General features: G+C 41.5%; 1 protein-coding gene across 3 annotated transcripts in view; it reads right to left on the bottom strand.

Moving 5' to 3' along the window:
• The window catches only part of LOC131933610 (UPF0764 protein C16orf89 homolog), an 84,137-nt gene that overhangs the window by 11,634 nt on the left and 52,427 nt on the right, over positions 1-20,076 (bottom strand). For all 3 annotated transcript variants that reach the window (XM_059290307.1, XM_059290315.1, XM_059290302.1), the window contains exon 3: positions 8,071-8,198. In XM_059290307.1, coding sequence (XP_059146290.1) covers positions 8,071-8,198 — 128 coding nt within the window. The remainder of the gene's footprint in view (positions 1-8,070; positions 8,199-20,076) is intronic.

Genomic DNA, 20,076 nt, shown 5'->3' with positions numbered 1-20,076 from the left:
GAACTCTTTTTTTGTTACTTACGGAATAAAATGTCTACTCTGGACGAGAAGCAGACCCATATAGTGGTCCTACCCAGAGAGTCCCACATTAACAAATTTTACGGGGACGGTGATCCAACTTTAACCAACAGGTTCAGTGAAGAGGTCAAAGCGGCCTGGGCCTCGAGAGGCATGTCACCAGAGGAAAGATTAAGACTGCTGATGGGCAGTATAGGAGAGACGGTTAGGGCAGAGGTCAAATGCCACGATAAAACCATCCAATCAGATCCAGATAAGGTGCTGGATCTGATTATGGAGACCTTTGGGGAGAGACGGTCGGGATCGCAACTGCTGGCAGGGTTCGTAGGCTTAAGGCAGAGAATGGCGGAGAGTGTGATGGAGTACTCACACCGGATGAACAGGGCCTTTGATTCGGTAAAGGTCAAAACACCTGACATTGATGTGCGCCTACTGAGGGACCATTTCATCGAGGGGCTAGCAACCCCGATCCTAAGAAGAGAGTTGAAAGAGGAGGTCCACAAAGACCCGCAGTTGACCTTCCTTCAGGTCAGGAACTCAGCGATCCGCAGGTCCGAGGATGAGGACCAATCGAACTGTTCGGTGGACAAAGTCTCTGTGCCTGAACAGAGACAATCCCCACCCACAGGGGCCGACACGATGGAAACCATGATGGCTCAACTGTTGGCCCACCTAGATAAGGTTGACCAACGTTTGGAGAGGTTAGAAAGCAGGTCAACAGCTGAGAATCAGGAAAAGAACGGGACAATACAGAGACGGGTTGGACGGCCGCGTCCTGCCAAGCCATCACTCCAATGGACGGCCGACGGTCGACCAATTTGCTTGTCCTGTTCACAACCCGGACACATGGCACGGTACTGCCAGGGAAACGGTCGTCCTCTGTAAGGCAGGGTCAGGCTACAGAGGGGCGAGGTTATGGCCCAAGAAACAAAATGATGGGAGTCTGTCCCGAAATGGTGATTACGATTGGGGACATCGCGGTGAAGGCAATTGTGGATACAGGCTCCCAGGTGACGACAATCACGGAAAATTTTTACACCAAATGGATGAAAGGAAAAGACCATAGGTTGAGGTCTGACACGTGCATGCGCCTGACGGCAGCTAATGGACTAACCATTCCATACTGTGGTTATTTTCTGGCGGATGTCGTGGTGGCAGGACATAGGTTGAAGCAGGTTGGGGTGTTCGTTACGAAACACAACCTAGAGACAAATGTGTCAAATATACCTTGCCTGTTGGGCATGAATATTCTTGGCCAGTTGCCAGAATTTCTTACAAATATTGTCGGATCGACCACACCAGGTCGGGGATCCAAGTTGGCCAGGTTTGCCAAGACCAGAGGAAGGATATCAGTCCCGGCAAACACGGTCAAGGCAATCACATTACAAATTGGTGATAGAAGCGTGAATGGTGATGTGATGATAGAACCATGTGGCGCCGCACTGAGGGCAGGCGTCGTGTTACTGCGGACATACACATCAGCGGAAAACGGACTAGTTCAAGGGTTGGTAGCTAATGTTTTGGATGAGGAAATTTTTATACCGCCTAATACTCTGGTAGGAGTACCACAGAACGTCGAGGTACTAAGGTCGGCACAGTGCATCGAACTGAGCAATACCAGCAGTAATGAAGTAACAATTAGGTCGGTCAATGTGACGGCCGAGGTGAAGAAAGAGGATGGCCGATCATATACATTCCCGGAAACTGAGGACCCAAAACTAAATGAATTGCTGAATAAATACAGTGATATATTTGCCTCGTATGAGGGTGATTTGGGGTACACGGAAGTAATCAAACACCAGATACCCTTACTACAAGACAAGCCGGTGGCGCAACCCTACCGAAGATTACCGCCAAGTCACTACTCGGCGGTGAAAGCACACCTGAATGATCTACTAAAAAAGGGAATTATTACAACCAGTACAAGCCCGTATGCGGCACCGATAGTAGTGGTAAAAAAGAAGTCAGGGGAGATAAGACTGTGTTGTGATTACCGGAAATTGAACAATATCACAAGAAGGGATGCATTCCCCTTGCCTCGTATTGATGAATGTCTTGATGCGTTGGGGGGAGCAAGATTTTTTTCTACCTTGGATTTGGCTAGTGGCTACCACCAAGTGGCCATGCACCCCAACGATCAACATAAGACTGCATTTATTTCTCCACTGGGACTGTACGAGTGGACCCGTATGCCGTTTGGTCTAACTAATGCACCTGCTACATTCCAGCGAGTAATGCAGAGTGCTATGAGTGACTTTCTATTTCAAATAATGTTGGTGTACTTGGATGATATACTAGTTTACTCAAAAACTTGGGAGGACCATCTAAAAAGATTAGAACAAGTGTTTCTCCGTCTTAGGGAGATAGGAGTAAAGCTGAACCCAGACAAATGCTGCTTTGGTCTGAAATCGGTACATTTTTTGGGTTATGTGATTTCGTCGGATGGCATCGCCACTGACCCAGATAAAATTGCAGCTGTTAAAGAATGGAAACAGCCAACAACTACGGTAGAGGTCAGATCATTCTTGGGCTTTGCTTCCTATTATAGAAAATTTGTGCCTGGTTTTGCAAAAATTGCCGCACCATTGCATGACTTGGTAAACAAAATGACAAAGAAACACAGTAAGGAGAGAAAGAAAGGCAAAACACAACTGATAGGTGAATTATGGACTGATGAATGCCTGAACTCGTTTAAGCTATTGAAAAAGGCTTTGACAGAGACGCCGATATTAGGATATGCAGACTTTGACAAACCATTTCGGCTAGAAATTGACGCCAGCTCTAAAGGTCTGGGAGCTGTGCTATCACAACAACAAAAGCAAGGCTTCAGGGTTATTGCTTATGCCAGTCGAGCTCTGAAGGAATCAGAGAAGAACATGACAAATTACAGCGCCATGAAACTAGAACTTTTGACATTAAAATGGGCTGTGACGGAAAAATTCAGGGACTATCTATTAGGTGCTAAATGTGTGGTATACACTGACAATAACCCCTTGAGTCACCTAAAGACAGCAAAGTTGGGATCCATCGAACATAGATGGGCAGCAGAATTGGCACTCTTTGACCTGGAGATAAAATTTCGCCCGGGGCGGTCCAATGGCAATGCGGACGCTTTATCAAGGAATCCTTACGAGAGACCGGGTGATGAGGAAGAAACGCTGACAGGAATATGTGAGGTCAGAGCGTCAACAGATATCCCTCATGGGGTACAAGTGATGCAAAACGGGCAGACCGGGGTGGAGCACATATCCACAGAGCCCGGACATATGGACAGTAGTGATTTTAATTGCCTTAATCACAAAAAGATAAGAGATGCCCAGAGAACGGATAGTGGCTTACAACCGCTATTGAAATACGTCCAGGAACAAAAATTCCCAGGAAGAAGGGAAAGAGAACAATTTGGTCGAGAAACAAAGAAAATACTGAGTCAGTGGGACCGTCTCAGTATAGAGGATGGTGTTCTCATGCGGAGAATTCATGACCAAATTGATGGGACAATACACCAGGTGGTGGTGCCTGGACAGTTACGAGAAGAAGTGCTAAGGTTGGCACATGACAGGGCAGGACACCAGGGTCAGGACAGGACGCACAAAATATTACGACGAAGGTGTTACTGGCCCAATATGGAAATGGAGGTCAAACGCCATTGTGAGGCTTGTGTGAGGTGTCAGCATGCGAAAATGCCAGTTGTCAAAATGAGACAGCCATCGGGACACCTATTAGCGACAAAACCACTAGAGATTGTGGCTATGGACTTTACGTCGTTGGAGCAATCATCGGATGGGACGGAACATGTGTTGGTAATGACTGATGTTTTCACCAAATGGACTGTGGCGGTGCCCACACGAGATCAGACTGCCAAAACAGTGGCAAAGGTCTTAATAGAACATTGGTTCATCAAATATGGCATACCAAGACAATTACACTCTGACCAAGGAAGGGCTTTCGAGTCAGAAGTAATTAACCAACTGTGCAGCCACTACGGGATCAACAAATCTAGAACAACCACATTTAATCCGAAAGGAAACGGACAGTGTGAACGGTTCAACCGTAGCATGCATGATTTGCTGCGTACCCTAGAACCTGAACAGAAAAAACGTTGGCCTGATTTTCTCCCAGAGTTGGTATATCTATACAACTGCACCCCCCATGCCACAACCGGCTTTGCGCCACACATGTTGCTGTTCGGACGGGAGGCTCGACTCCCTCTTGATTTGTTCCTAGGAAAAAGGGAGAGTATGACTGGCTCATACACCGCACTGGAATATGTGAATGAACATATGAAAAGAATTAGAGAAATGTACAGGGTAGTACAGGAAAGACTAGAACATGAAGCACGGCGAAGGGAACCGCCGGTACAGACAAAGGACCCGCCACTCAAACTGAACGACAGGGTATTACTGCGTAGCCACCCGTTAGGCAGAAACAAAATCCACGATCTCTGGGGACAGGAGATATGGCAAGTCGTGGAGATGCCTAAAGTAGCAGGTGGCCCCTTTAAGATAAGACCCATCGATCACGCCAAACCGGATCGGTGGGCGAATATTGCTCAATTAAAGAAATATTGGAATAGGCAGGAAGAGCAGTTACACACAGAGAAACCTAAGACAATTAGGGAACCGGAAACTATAACGGAAATTCACATACCCATCCCGGAACCATATCACCATCAACAGAACAACCGCGATACACAAGTGGAGGATAACGGCAACAAAGAGGATCCCGTTCCTTCCAGAAGCAGAGAGACAGTAGACCATCAGATAAGTGGTCCGCGGAGAAGTTTGAGGAACAGAAGGAAGACGAAATTTTTTGTCAGCAACCATCAATTCTTTCATGGTCGCGCTGGTATGAGAACAGACGGTTCAAAAAGCTATAAAAGTGAACTGGTGAAGGCACCAAACGAAAAGGGTGGATGTGAATTCTAGAACTGTTTTGTGTCTCAGGAAGATGATGTAGACACAGTTGATATGTGAAATAGGTATAACTGTCAATCGTATACGAATGGGACGACGTGGACAGTGAGTGGAACAATAAAATTTTTTTACGATTGTGCGATTGACTTTGGAGGAGTGCACCTGCCAGGCGTTGTTTGTGGTTGAAAACACACAAAAAAAGGAAGGGGTGGATGTAACTAGGGTAGGCCTAGCTACTAGTTACAAATCTGATGCAACTGATAACGAACGATAAGCCGAGACGCAGTATTACAGTCTGATGCAACTGATAGCAGGTGGCTTATTAGATCGGAATGATAACAATCTCAAAGCCAACGCGTGCTATTTTGGGAAACGGTACGAGGGGATTCAGACGGCCTGTCAACTTTGATTGATAGGACGCAGATGTTTTATTAAACGGACTGTACGTTAGAACTGCGCAACTAGTAGTCGGAGACATCGAGTACAAGTATCGATTACGGAGGAATACAAGTACGAATACGAGTACGAATACAAGGGATAAATAGGAGGGGACGGCTGAACTCGCTGCTCTTCCCTTTTTGATCGCCCGCTCTCTTCATCGCTCGCTTTAGATCAGTCAGTCTGTGTGACATATCAAGTTGGTTATATTGTGTTAAGAAGGACAATAGACATGTGGATTCAGTTATATGAAGCCTAGTGAGGACTGTTAGGGGTCAGTTGATTCAGACTATTATTGTGAAGCATTCCTGTTGATTCATGGTGTTATATTGAAGCATTTCTTGATTCATGTAATAAAAGGATCAATAGCGAACCTGCATCTTCGAGTATTTCTACTGTAGTCGATGTTGTGTAGCATGAGTGGTTAAACTCGTTACATTTGGCACTACAGGCAAATAGTCTCGTAACATGTGGCGTTGCGAGCAGGGTAACTGTTCGCTCGTTACATATATATATATATATATATATATATATATATATATATATATATATATATATATATATATATATATATATATATATATATGTTTATATAAATATGTTTAAATATATAGGCATATATATATATATATATATATATATATATATATATATATATATATATATATATATATATATATATATATATATATATAAAGTATATACACCTATATTATATATACATTTTGTAATTATATAAAATATATACAATCATTTACGTATAAATATGTATATTATATAATTATAAATATGTATATATGTGTGTGTGTGTGTGTGTATTACATTTGCAATCTTATCATAATTACTTATTTGATCCATCTGCACAAGCAAAATTTTCTCAGTAAGATTATTTGTAATTTTTATTTTTGTGTCACCCTTTGCATTGTGTTGATAGGTAAGTTACAACTGCCCCCCCCCACCCCCCTTTCACCCGGTCTCTTAACGGTGGAGATGGGAGGTATTGAAAACGTACACTTTAAAAAATATGATGCTGTTATTCAATGTTGATTTTTGTTCCATTTTTACTTCGGGCTGACATAAATATAAGATCCAATTTCTTTTACGAAGATTGTGTGTTGTAAGTTAATTTAATTTTTCATTGCCTTTCGTCTAACTTAAAGAATAGGATGAGTTTTACATAAGTGTAACCTGTTAAATGTTGATTGTTTCCTTGATGTGTTAGAAATAAATGGTTTGTGTTTATTCAGATTTATCAGTTTGATAAAAGGTTGGTAAAATGTGATAAAAAAAATAATCAAATACTGATCAAAGGGTGATACAATATTGATATAATGGCTTGATAAACGTTGATAAAATGTTTATAAAATGAGGGGAAAAAATGACAAAAACGTTAATAAAATGTTTATAAAAATGCGGAAAAAATGACAAAAACGTTAATAAAATGTTTATAAAATGAGGATAATGATAAAAACGCAGATAAAATGTTTATAAAATAAGGAAAAACAATGACAAAAGTTCGATAAAAGTTAATAAAGTGTTGATAAAAGAGTGATTATAGGCTAATATAAAATGATAAAAAACTGATAAAAAGTTGATAAAAAGTTAATAAAGTGTAGCTAAAAGAGTGATCAGAAGCTAATAAAAAGTTGGTCCTAGGACCTTTGACCACAGGTGCTTTGACCATAGGGGGTTTGACCATAGGGGGTTTGACCACAGCGGAGCTTTGACCATAGGGGCTTTGACCATAGGGGGTTTGACCACAGCGGGGCTTTGACCATAGCGGTGCTTTGACCATAGGGGGTTTGATCATAGGGGGTTTGACCATAGGGGGTTTGACCACAGGTGTTTTCTCAACAGATGGTCTTTGATCACAGGTGGTCTATCAACTGGTGTTTGATCACAAGCGCTGTGTCCGGCTTTGATCATAGGTGTTTTGTCCACATAGGGTCTTTGATCTCAGGTGTTTTGTCCAATGCTGTCCATATATGGTAAGGATTTATTTTAAAAGTTGCTAAATTATATTTTAAATTTCGACATAATGGTCAAACAGATGTACTGACATATTTGCGTGCTATAGCACATCTGTCATTTAGTAAACAATTTTATGTATTACATCTTTGACTATATTTTTGGCAAGTTTTGTATCATTTTTTATCCTTTATACATGCTATATATTTTCAAGTACTTCTACATTATTTATTTGTGAAACTTGTTATATGTCGCATTATTTGTGTTTCATTTATATTTCAAATAAATCTATGAGGTCTAGCACCAGTCTGTGGAGACTAAAATATAGTTCTTGGCTTTTTTAAATACATGTTAATTTCTATTAACGTACTCTCAGGAAACATGTATAAAATCGTGTTAATTGTATCACACCTATGATCAAAGCCGGACACAGCGCTTGTGATCAAACACCCGTTGATAGACCACCTGTGATCAAAGACCCTCTGCTGAGAAAACACATGTGGTCAAACCCCCTATGATCAAACCACCTATGGTCAAAGCACCGCTATGGTCAAAGGCCCGCTGTGGTCAAACCCCCTATGGTCAAAGCCCCTATGGTCAAAGCTCCGCTGTGGTCAAACCCCCTATGGTCAAACCCCCTATGGTCAAAGCACCTGTGGTCAAAGGTCCGCGCACCAAAAAGTTGATAAAAAGTTGATAAAAGTTTAACAAAACACAAAAGGTTGATTTTTACCTCGATATAACTTAAAGCCGAGTCTCCGTAGAAAGACAGCTTATCACTGATGCTGGTCAGATGGTTTACCAGCTGCTCTGGACATTTCTGCGAGGCTGTGCAGTCTTTGATGGTACCCATCACGGCGCCTGTTGGCAGGAGAAAGAAAATTTAATTTAAACTTTCGTTTATCAATGTTGGCTTCAAGTTAAGAGTAATAATTTAAGTGTTATTTGTTGTATTAATCTCGCCTGTGTATGTGATTGTGTATGCGATTGTGTATGCTGTTTTGTATGTGATTGTGTATCAGATTGTATAGCAATTGTGTTTGTGATTGTGTATGTGATTGTGTATGTGATTGTGTGTGATTGTGTATGTGATTTTGTATGTGATTTTGTATTAGATTTGTATGTGATTGTGCATCAGATTGTATAGCGATTGTGTATGTGATTGTGTATGTGATTGCGTATGTGATTGTATATATTATTATGCACTTGATTATGTATGCGATGGTGTATGTGATTGTGTATGTGATTGCGTATGTTAATACGCATTTAATTGTATATGTAATGATGTATGTGATTGTGTGTGTGATTGTGTATGTAATGATATAAGTAATTGTGTATGTGATGAAATATGTGATTGTGTGTGAATATGGAATGGATTTTGGATGTGAATATGAAAGTGTTGATGAGATCATGAAAATTTAATACAGGACCTTTCACAAATAGCAAATCGATGAGCACGCTGGACCCTGCCAATTAAGACCACAACAACACCCAAACTACCAGCACAACCACTTCAATATACCACAATAACATCCCGCATATCTACCATCGTACCTAATGTTATGGAGCAGCGTGGTCGGGTGGTAGAACGTACGAATGCTACTCCGAAAGTATCGTGTTCGAATCCGTAGAACTTTCTTGAGCCCACCCAGCTCTAACGGGTACCAGGCTCATGTTAGATGAAGTAAAAGTATATTAGCATAGTGCTGACCACACTATTCGTTCATATTCCGAGGATACAGAAACATGTGAACTCTACTTCACCGGCCTTACGAATCGTTAGGTCTGAAAGGGGAACTTCACCTCACATTACTTAGATATTTGTTACGTCATTATAGGATAATTAGGATAACCACTTATATAGGCCTACCTTTTTATATTTTTATTGAAATATTTTTTATCTTGATTTCTATCATTTTTCTATCGTCTCTCAAGACCGATAATCCACACAAAGGGAGGTAAATCTAGCACGAAGAAGAATCTATTATCTTCTAATATGAAACGTGGGTGATACGCTTTAAACCCGAGACAACTAGCTCAGATAACAAATGACGTTTCGCCTCAAACGTCACGATATTTGTTACCTTAGACTCGCGTTACATTCCGAGACATTGAGAGACTGGCGTAGCTTGAACCCTTTTAACGCCCCCTTGAATGATGGGGGTAAGTGTGTGTGAGGGGGCGGATTATGAAGGTGGGAGGTGAAGAATACATTGTATAACGCCCAGAGGCGTAGCGAGGGGGGGCGGGGGGGGGGACATATGGGGGGGCGCCAAAGTGAAAGTTTGAGGGAGGGTGCAAATGAAAAGTTCGAGGGGGGGGGGTGCAAATCGAAAGTTTGAGGGGGGGGGGGTGCAAATGAAAAGTTCGAGGGGGGGTGCAAATGAAAAGTTCGAGGGGGGGGGGGTGCAAATCGAAAATTTGCTCCCGAGGGGGGCGCCAAATTGAAAGTATGTCCCCGGGCGCCGGGAAGGGTCGCTACGCCTCTGATAACGCCTTAAGAAAAATGAGGATGCTCTAGAATCGTAACTAGACAATAAAACTAATCTTTACCCTAATCCTAATCCAAACTGTGCTACCATTAGAAAAACGATCACCACTATGAATTACTCCAATGCCAGAAAAACATGCGATAGATAATATTGTAAAGGTCCTATACTCTATTGCGAGTTGAATTTGCGAAAAAGAAGGAATTATTGGATTGGTCTAAATTAAACCATAATCCTAACCTTAACCCAACTTTCAACCGCACCACTGAATACAACCATACTCATTTCGGCGTTATTACCAAAACATAGACACATCGACCTAATAATGTATTGACCAGCCTGCGTCCATCAAACCCCAACAATCTACCCTTCCCCCCCTCACACCCCTCCATCAACAGGACTTCCCGGTGTTTCACACGATACTCGCCCCTTAATGACGCGTGTTTTATTTATAGCTTCATTCAACATGTACGTCACTTCCTCATACTACCGCCCGGAGGCAATGTTTCCATATCCGGGTTTTACGCTAGGGGAAGGACGCGTCCACAAACCGACAAAATATCAGCGATATACTCACATGCTGTTGAATAATTAAAGATTTTGGGGTTGTATGACGTTTATTATTTTTTATAAATTCGGTTTCCTGTTTTGTTGATATTTGTGCGTGTGGGGGAGGATAAATATAATATACTGGGAGTGAGTGAGATATGAGATTGAGGTAGGAGGGTGTAAAATGAGGTAGGAGGGTGTAAAATGAGGTAGGAGGTTGTAAAATGAGGTAGGAGGGTGTAAAATGATGTTGGAGTATGAATATATGGAGGCATGGGTGAGGTAGGAGAGTGAGGTGAGAGGAAGGAAAATGAGGTAGGGGGTGTAAAGTGAGGTAGGAGTAAGAATAAATGCAGGCCTGGGTGAGGTAAGAGAGAGAGAGGTGAGAGGAAGGAAAATGAGGTAGGAAGAAGAGGATGAGGAAGCGTGAGGGAATTTGAGAGGGATACAGGGGGAGGGAGGAAAATAGGTGGGAGGGGGTGAAAATTGAGAAGCTGGGTTGGGGAGTGTGGAGCCGTAGGCGGGACATTAAGTGGGGGTGTGAAGGGAATGAACAGTGGTAAGACTATAGAAAAGCGTGTCAGATATTTGTTTGTCAACTTGAAGGACACAATCAGGTCTAAATTCTAGATCGGAAGGATAGTAGAAAAAAAATATTTCGTGGTAGGGGGGGGGGAGGAAATGACACCCCCGGGTGAATTTTTCAAAAGTGTATAATTTCTGTACAGAATATATACTTTAGCCTGCGCATACCCCCCCCCCCCTCCCCCCCCCCCCACAACTTAAGTGGACCACCCCTCGCCCCCCTCCCGAAAGTTTCAAAAGCCTTCACCAGCCCCAATGATTAATGTCTAAAAGAAACACTGAGTGTGTTAGACGAATGCAGTAGAGTTGTCAGACATACACACACACACACACACGCAAGACACACACAATAATACACAAGACACACACACACAAGACACACACAAGACACACACAAGACACAATAACACAAACCACACACAAGACACACACAAGACTCACACACAAGACATACACACAACACACACACACAAGATACACACAAGGCACACTACACCTCTGTGAGAGCACCCACCACAGACACAGCAGCGATTCGCGCGACGTACTAGGATCTAATATATGTCAAACATGGCGGCGCTAGATAAACCGGAAGCTGATGAATTTCTATCACGCGACAGACTTTCTCGAGATGACGAACATTTTACGACGAGATAATCGAACATTTTGGAGATATTACAGCAATAAAACTCGCTTCAGTGGTCGTATAGCTTACAGCTATATACATATTATACATATACACGGTAGAGTACGTCACTTTTCTAGCTTACAGCTATTAGGTGCTAATCAGTTTTTGCCAGGGCTGAGATCCATACATACATGAGATGTTGATTTTTAGTAGCAGCCATCACGTGATATAGTGATCTTAACACAAGAGTGGGAACTTGTCACGATTTTTTAGAAATCATCATCGTCTTTTTTTTCCGTTTGCGCCCAAGACACATGGAGCAGGTGAAGTAGAGTTCATCTGTTTTAATAACCTCGGCTTACAAGGTGATATTGTGGTCAGCACTACGCAAAGCCGTCTCAGTTTTGTGTAAAAACTCATATGCGATATTATTTATTTTTAAAAATTTTGTCCAAGTATATTTTAAGACATTTTGTCTCAGATATTTTATCCAGATATATATTCTAGGTATATATAGAACACCTGACATTTTTTGTTTGCTGCGCAAAGGAAAACTGCGCAACGGAAAACTGCGCACAAAAAAGTGCGTGAAGCATTTTTGTTTTCTTAAATCAAGCATCGATAGACATAAACAAAGAAGGACCACATGTACACTGTAGCATGATAAAAACATTTTACATGAAATATGACAAAATTAAAGTGTGTTAACAAATTTTAATTGTATTTGCGCATTTAGTCTGTTTGCGCATTTTTTCGTTTGCGCATTTTTAAAATCCAGGTATTGTAACAAACCACTGGCTGTCTTGTTTTTATACGTCGCCTGTTTTACGTAAATATTGATCCACTGTCTTTAAACAATCGATACTACAATTATTATTGTACACCTACGAGATTCACGTATGTATCGTAGCCCTGTTTCAAAGAATCGATTCCTGCTAGCGGTTTCTGTAGTCGTCATGTTTCACATAGCGTCAAAATATCGCAGCGCCGGTGTAAGGAATCGATACTAGTGAACATATTATTAGAGGTCACTAAGTTCAATGTAAATATCGCAATACTACTTTCAAGAATCGATTCTACTACTGTGTCTACGGATAACTGTGTCTGGTCTTTCATCCAAACAACGATTACTCACCCTTTGATTATAAGTTCCTGTAGCTCTGTATAATTTCACGGTGCAAATATTTCACAATTTTAAAATTAAATAAACACAGCATTTGCTAGCATGCAAAATGTGTTGTGAAAACAGGTTTTGTTTTTCAGGTTTTAAAACATACTTTTGTTAAACGGCGGGGGTCGAATTGTATAGGGCTGACCACACTACACCTTCACATGTTGAAGTCACTGAAACGGGTGAACTCTACTTTAAGTGAATTCCCCTTCTAAACCCGACGGTCCATGGGACAAGTGAAGTAGAGCTCACCTGTTTCTGTGACCTCGGCTTATGAAGGGATATTATAGTTAGCACTATATCCAGCCGGGTGTAGGACAAAAGGCCGAAATCCAAAAGGCCGACAAGACAAAAGGCCGACATGGACAAAAGGCCTTTTGGAAGTCGGCCTTTTGCCTTGTCTGCCTTTTGTCCGGATCCCTGTCCAGCCGCCTTTACTTTCCTTAACGTGAGTTAGGAACCCATCAGAGCTGGGTGGACTTAGGGTCGTTCTACTGACTTGCACCCAAACTCGAAACTTAGTCGAGCTCTTTACCGCTACCTGCACCAATAATCGTAAAGGGTTGACAGAGCACTTTAATTTAACTTAGTCAAAGGGGGTAAAAATTATTTTTTTAAGCAAGAAAAAACACCCTTTGAGAAAGCCAGCATCCACCATTCCTATTTTCATTGACCTTCCATGACATGTCACCCAAGCCTTCAATAGATCAAAACATCTCTCTCTTACGTCATGATGACGCGGATCGGATCTCTTTGTTGCAGTTTATTCAAATAAAAGCAATTAGTAAACCGAGCGTTGTGAGATTTTTAAAGAAAAAGAAACTACTTAATTAACGCCCCCACTTCTTACAGTATAATCAAGTTACTGTAAAATATTTTATTTCTTCGCAGTCACCTCGTATTTTTCATACCCCCCCCCCCTCCAACCCACCCCTCAAGTCTATAAATCATACGAAATATCAATTAATTTTATTAATGACACCTCTATTAGAAAAAAAAAATAATGTTTGCGTGTCGAGAATTTATTTCTCAAATATCCACAGACGAGCATTTTTAAATATTTTTTTTTAGCGGGATTAAGGTGCAAGCGTCCGCAGTGGTCAACGACATTTAACTAGGGTGGTGTCCCTTGATCGTTTCTTGTATGTTGAAGTTAAACATTGCAGTAGTTGCAACAGTTCTTCGGTTGTTGTGTTTGTGACTCATTGATTAGAAACGTTATGGATGGTGCGTGGTAAACACATCTTTCCTATAACCAGAGGCGTAGCGACCTATTTAGGCGCCCGGGGCGCACTATCAGTTTTTGTTCCCCAACCCCCATTTATAAATAGTTAATCTCGTTGACTAAAAAACGCCCTGACTCAACAGTTTTTATTTTATTGTCACAAAAATAGATGTAGAAAACGGTTAAATAATCTCTTAAAGCCATATGCTGTGTATTATTTTTAAAACTTTGACTACAATGCGGTCAAAATGAACTTTTTACTTTTTTCTATCCAGTTTGGCGCCCCCTATGGTCGGCTCCCGAGGCGGCCGCCCCACCCGCCCTCCCTTAGCTACGCCTCTGCCTATAACACGTCCATACAAGCATCCCGTTACACACACACATACTACCATCCCATAACTCAACCTGCACACAAACACATACTACCATCCCATAACTCAACCCCCACACACACATACTACCATCCCATAACTCAACCCACACACACACATACTACCATCCCATAACTCAACCCGCACACACACACACACATACTACCATCCCATAACTCAACCCGCACACACACATACTACCATCCCATAACTCAACCCGCACACACACATACTACCATCCCATAACTCAACCCACACACACATACTACCATCCCATAACTCAACCCACACACACATACTACCATCCCATAACTCAACCCACACACACATACTACCATCCCATAATTCAACCCACACACACATACTACCATCCCATAACTCAACCCACACACACATACTACCATCCCATAACTCAACCCACACACATACTACCATCCCATAACTCAACCCACACACACATACTACCATCCCATAATTCAACCCACACACACATACTACCATCCCATAACTCAACCCACACACATACTACCATCCCATAACTCAACCCACACACACATACTACCATCCCATAATTCAACCCACACACACATACTACCATCCCATAACTCAACCCACACACATACTACCATCCCATAACTCAACCCACACACATACTACCATCCCATAACTCAACCCACACACACATACTACCATCCCATAACTCAACCCACACACATACTACCATCCCATAACTCAACCCACACACACATACTACCATCCCATAACTCAACCCACACACATACTACCATCCCATAACTCAACCCACACACACATACTACCATCCCATAACTCAACCCACACACATACTACCATCCCATAACTCAACCCACACACATACTACCATCCCATAACTCAACCCACACACATACTACCATCCCATAACTCAACCTTACTTACTACTTCATAACACATACATACTACCATCATTCGACACATTAATTCAACCTTCCCGTAAGACATTCTTACGCCACCTCTGCTACCATCCCAACTACCACACCACCGACCTGCCCCCTCCTCCACATTTTGCTTCATATGTTGGGATCGCCCTACATTGTATTTCAGTGTTTCTTTCAAACATGTATCTCCGGGGGAAGGGGAACTTGAAACTTTAGAGATGGTTGGGGGCGGACTTACATTTCCGGAGAGGGGGTGGGCGGACACTGGTTGAAGTATAGTAGTATATGTTTTGTATATACATCCTTGTTTGTTCGAGGGGGTGGGGGGTTGAGGGATGGTGGTAAACGTGCTTTGGTGGGGGGGGGGGGATGGGGTGTTTGGGGAAATGATGAAGAGGTGTTTGGAAGAAACTCTGCTGTGTTTACTTAAATGATTTGTTCGCGGCCATTAGTGTGTAATATCTAAGATTATCTAAACAATGTCAACATACCGTCCTAACGATAAAAGCATACAAATAGCTAGAATCTATATGCTAAAATTTCATGTAAGCGTTTTTAAAGAATCACAAAAACAACAAAAAGAGCCTAACGATATCAGTATCAGCAATACCGAGGGGAAAATGTTTGATACGATACTGTGTGGCTCTGATACGATACTGTGTGACCACGATACGATGCTGTTGTCCCAATACGATACTGTGGCCCGATACGATACTGTAAGGTCCCGATACGATACTGTAATGCCGTGTTGTTGTACTGTATGGTCCCGATACGATTAAGTGGCACCGATACTATACTGTATGGCCCCAATACGATACTTTCGTCCCGATACGATACTGTAAAGCCCCAATACGATATTGTGGTTTCCGATACGATACTGTATGGTCCCGATACGATACTTTATGGTCCCGATACGATACTGTGGTCTCGATACGATACTGTGGTTCCGATACGACACTGTAAGGCCGCGACACGATACTATGGCCACGCTACGATACTGTATTGCTCTGATACTATAGTGTGGTCCCGCTACGATACTTTAGCCCGACATGATACTGTATAACCTCGATACGATACTGTATGGCCCAGTTTTGCCTGACAGAAAGCCCACGTGAACTAGCACCAAAGTTTAGACACCTAATCGAGTTACTGCTTCAACTTTTTTGTAGTTAATGTAGTTTTTAAAAATAAATAAACTAAGTCTTCCTGCATTGACAAATCCTACTGTTTCTTTCTTCATTAACTTATTTAATGTACGCAGGGATTCGTATGTCTGGGTATATAACTATATATATATATATATATATATATATATATATATATATATATATATATATATATATATATATATATATATATATATATATATATATATATATATATATACACTTCGTCTTTTAAATTTCTAATATAGCCTAAAAGTGATTATCTGACAAGTATTTTAAAATATTTACAATTTAAGTTTCTAAGATATATAATTGGCAAGGATATATGTAACAATAGAATTATATAAGTTGGCGTTTAGAGGAAAAATCACAATCGTGTGATGCAAAACGTTTTGTGTGTTTATATCATCAATATTTCATGTTGGTGCCCAAGGATGATGGGGCAGATGAAGTAGAGTTCATCTGCTTTAGAGACCTCGGCATACGAAGGGATAGTGTGATCAGCACTATGCTCATCCGCTGTTTTCCCATTAGAGCTGGGTGGACTCAGGGACATTCTACTTACTTGAACCCGGATTCGAACCCGAGACTTTTGGTGTAGCAGTCCAGGGCTCTACCGATAGGCCACGCCATTCCGTATGTTTATATACTCTGCCAATTCTAATCTTAAAAATGCATTTTAAAATACCTAAGACCTCTAAAAATGTAGGTTCTTAAATTTTAATTTCCATAATTGAAATTCAAACAATGATTTAAATGAGCACAACGAACTACAATAGACACCATTTAGACAATCAACAATGATTATCTTAACTTATAGCACCAAATCTATTTGATGTAGTGTACAGCTCTCATTAGCACTAATTGAACTCCATACTGATTGGCTTAGAACAAACAAACAGGGTTATAAATCGATGGCGTAGATATGTATTGAACAACAAAGATTGAGTTTTTGACAGGGGCCATTTTGTCATCGGCCATATTGACGATATAGTAAATATTAATAAATGCTATTAAGCCAAGGATACCTTTTATGATTTATCGAGACCTTTTTGCAGTCGTTTATGTATAATGGGCTATTTGTCAGTCAGAGGCGTAGCGACCCTTCCCGGCGCCCGGGGAAAAACTTTCAATTTGCACCCCCCCCCTCGAACATTTGATTTGCACCCCTCCCCCACCCTCAAACTTTCGTTTTGCACTCCCCCTCGATCTTTCGATGTGCACCCCCCCCTCAACTTTCAATTTGTTTTTCAAACCCATTTTCGCGCCCCCCCCCCCTTAAGGTCGGCGCCCGGGGACATATGTCCCCCCTCCCCGCCCCCCCCCCCCCCTCGTTACGCCTCTGATTTGTCTGCGCCATTTAGGCCCGTTGCGAAATTTATTTTAATAGACCTTAGCTGGTCTCAGCCATACACCCGCGGAAACTAACATTGTATTACACAACTGAAGCCGTACATATTTTTTAAGTTTATTTTCCAGCTGTTATTTCAAGAATGGGGTTAAGAAGGAACACACAAGTTATTTCGCTAATCAGGTTAAGGCTCTGATCGTATTCCCGTTAGCAAATTGCTGCCTGCTATTGACGCCATGTTTTTGGAAACGATCTATTTCCGTTCAGTTGGATCTTTGTAGGATTGACTTAGTCCACACAAGGGGGAGGTCACCTAAGCTGATTTTGTAAGATGGTTATGATGGACGAGGCAAATCTTACACAGAAATTAATGCTTGAGAGTTGCGGTCCTTTGGTCTAGGGGATAGAAAACATAGATAAATGATTGTTGCCTTTGGCATAGGGAGCAGAACACTAAACAAATGTTTTTCATGCCCTTGGTCTAGGGGAGAGAACTAAGCGACAAATAGTTGCTGTCCTTAGCTCAGGGGAGAGAACACCGAAACACATGTTTGCTGCCCTTGATTTAGGGGAGAGAACATGAAGACAAATGGTTGCTGCCCTTGGCCTAGGGGAGACAACACAACACGAGAGTCGAGAGTTGTTGCCCCTTGGTCTAGGGGAGAGAATATGGAGACTATAACAGTTAAATGTTTATGAATGAATGTTGGGAGTGTGTGTGTGTTAAAAAAAAGGCGAATTGGATTCAGGGAGACAGTGGGGGTGTGCGCATGCGCGAAAGGAAAGGAAGCGGGAGGTAGAAGGCGGCAGAACAAGAAAGATGACGAAACTGAGTCGTGTTTGTTGAGTAGTGTAGCTGCTGAATATCAGTCTGAATATGTAGATCTAGTATTAATAAAATTGTGAAATCTCCAGTAATGTGGTTGGTATTTCCTTTTAGTTTATATCGTGAACCCAGTCACACAAAAAGGTTGTGACAGAGACAAATGGTGGCTGCCCTTGTTCTAGGGGAGAGAACACACTCACAAAAGGCGAGAGTTGTTGTCCCTTGGGCTAGGAGAGAAATCACAACACACAATTTGAGAGCTGCTGTCCCTAGTACAGGGAACAACCTGACAAATGGTTCCAGCTCTTGGCCTAGGGGAGAGAACCCACTGACAAATTTTGAGAGCTGCTGTCCCTAGTACAGGGAACAAACTGACAAATGGTTGCAGCTCTTGGCCTAGGAGAGGAGAACTCTGACACAGTTTGAGAGTTGCTGCTCTTATGTCAGGGGGAGAAAACCCAACAGGATGAACATATCTCATTTGAGTGAGATTTAGCTCCCTTGGCTTAAGACTTGGCTAAACAGAAAATTATAGTTTGCTGAAAGAAATTCAGTGACAAGTCGTCAGATAATGGAGTTTGTTGACAAAATGTTCCTTCAATGCTCAACGCGAAAACAAGGGAATAACAGGGGCAAATAGAAGCCATACGACAGCTTGATGTTTTCTTGAAAAACAAATATCATCAAATTGAAATCTGGGATAACAAGCTTGAGTGATAGTGCACACGATTACAAATGAAATGTCTCGAGTTCAGGTCCCAGCAGAATGTATCTGAGTCCGCCGAGTCCTGTTAGGGATCTACATAATGTAAAAAAGACAGCTGAATATAATAATGAACACACTATATTATTGTATTTGCTGAGTTCACAACAAGAAAAGGCCGATAGACAAACGGCAGACTAGACAAAACGGAAGGGTAGACAAGTTTTGATTTGCTTCTTATATTTTTATATGCTTCTCGTTATACAATTTCGATATGCATCTCAACAAATAATTTTGATATTAGTTTCACTACACAATGTTGGTGAGCTTCATCAATACAAGGATTTATATACTTAGACAATAAAATGAATATGTTTTCACAATATAAATTTGGTATACTTCAACAATAAAAGGCGATATGCTTCTTACCACACAATGTCATATGAGATCGCAATACAATTTTTAATGTTTTCATCATACTTCTTCGTCGTTCTTAATTGTAATGTTGGAAAATATTTTCTCCAACTCAATTAAGCATTAAGTGTAAATCTTTTATGCGCCTTATAGACCGTTGACTCCGATTTCAGCCTGCTTTTCTGTTTGGATTTGCTTCCATAGCTTTTGTCCAACCAAGAACAAACTACAAGGCAGCAGTTGTTTGATTTTGGAGATGAGTTGCTGTTCCCAGCTATCGAGCCTTATCTATCTTGGGTTTGAACTCAGGCCTTTTCGGTTGAGCAACC

This window comes from Physella acuta, unplaced genomic scaffold, assembly GCF_028476545.2.
Source record: "Physella acuta isolate Inbredline_101_S28 unplaced genomic scaffold, ASM2847654v3 ptg000107l, whole genome shotgun sequence".
NCBI classification, from domain to species: Eukaryota; Metazoa; Mollusca; class Gastropoda; family Physidae; genus Physella; species Physella acuta.
Note: the sequence above shows the minus strand (reverse complement) of the source record. Positions and strands in the feature narration are given on the sequence as shown.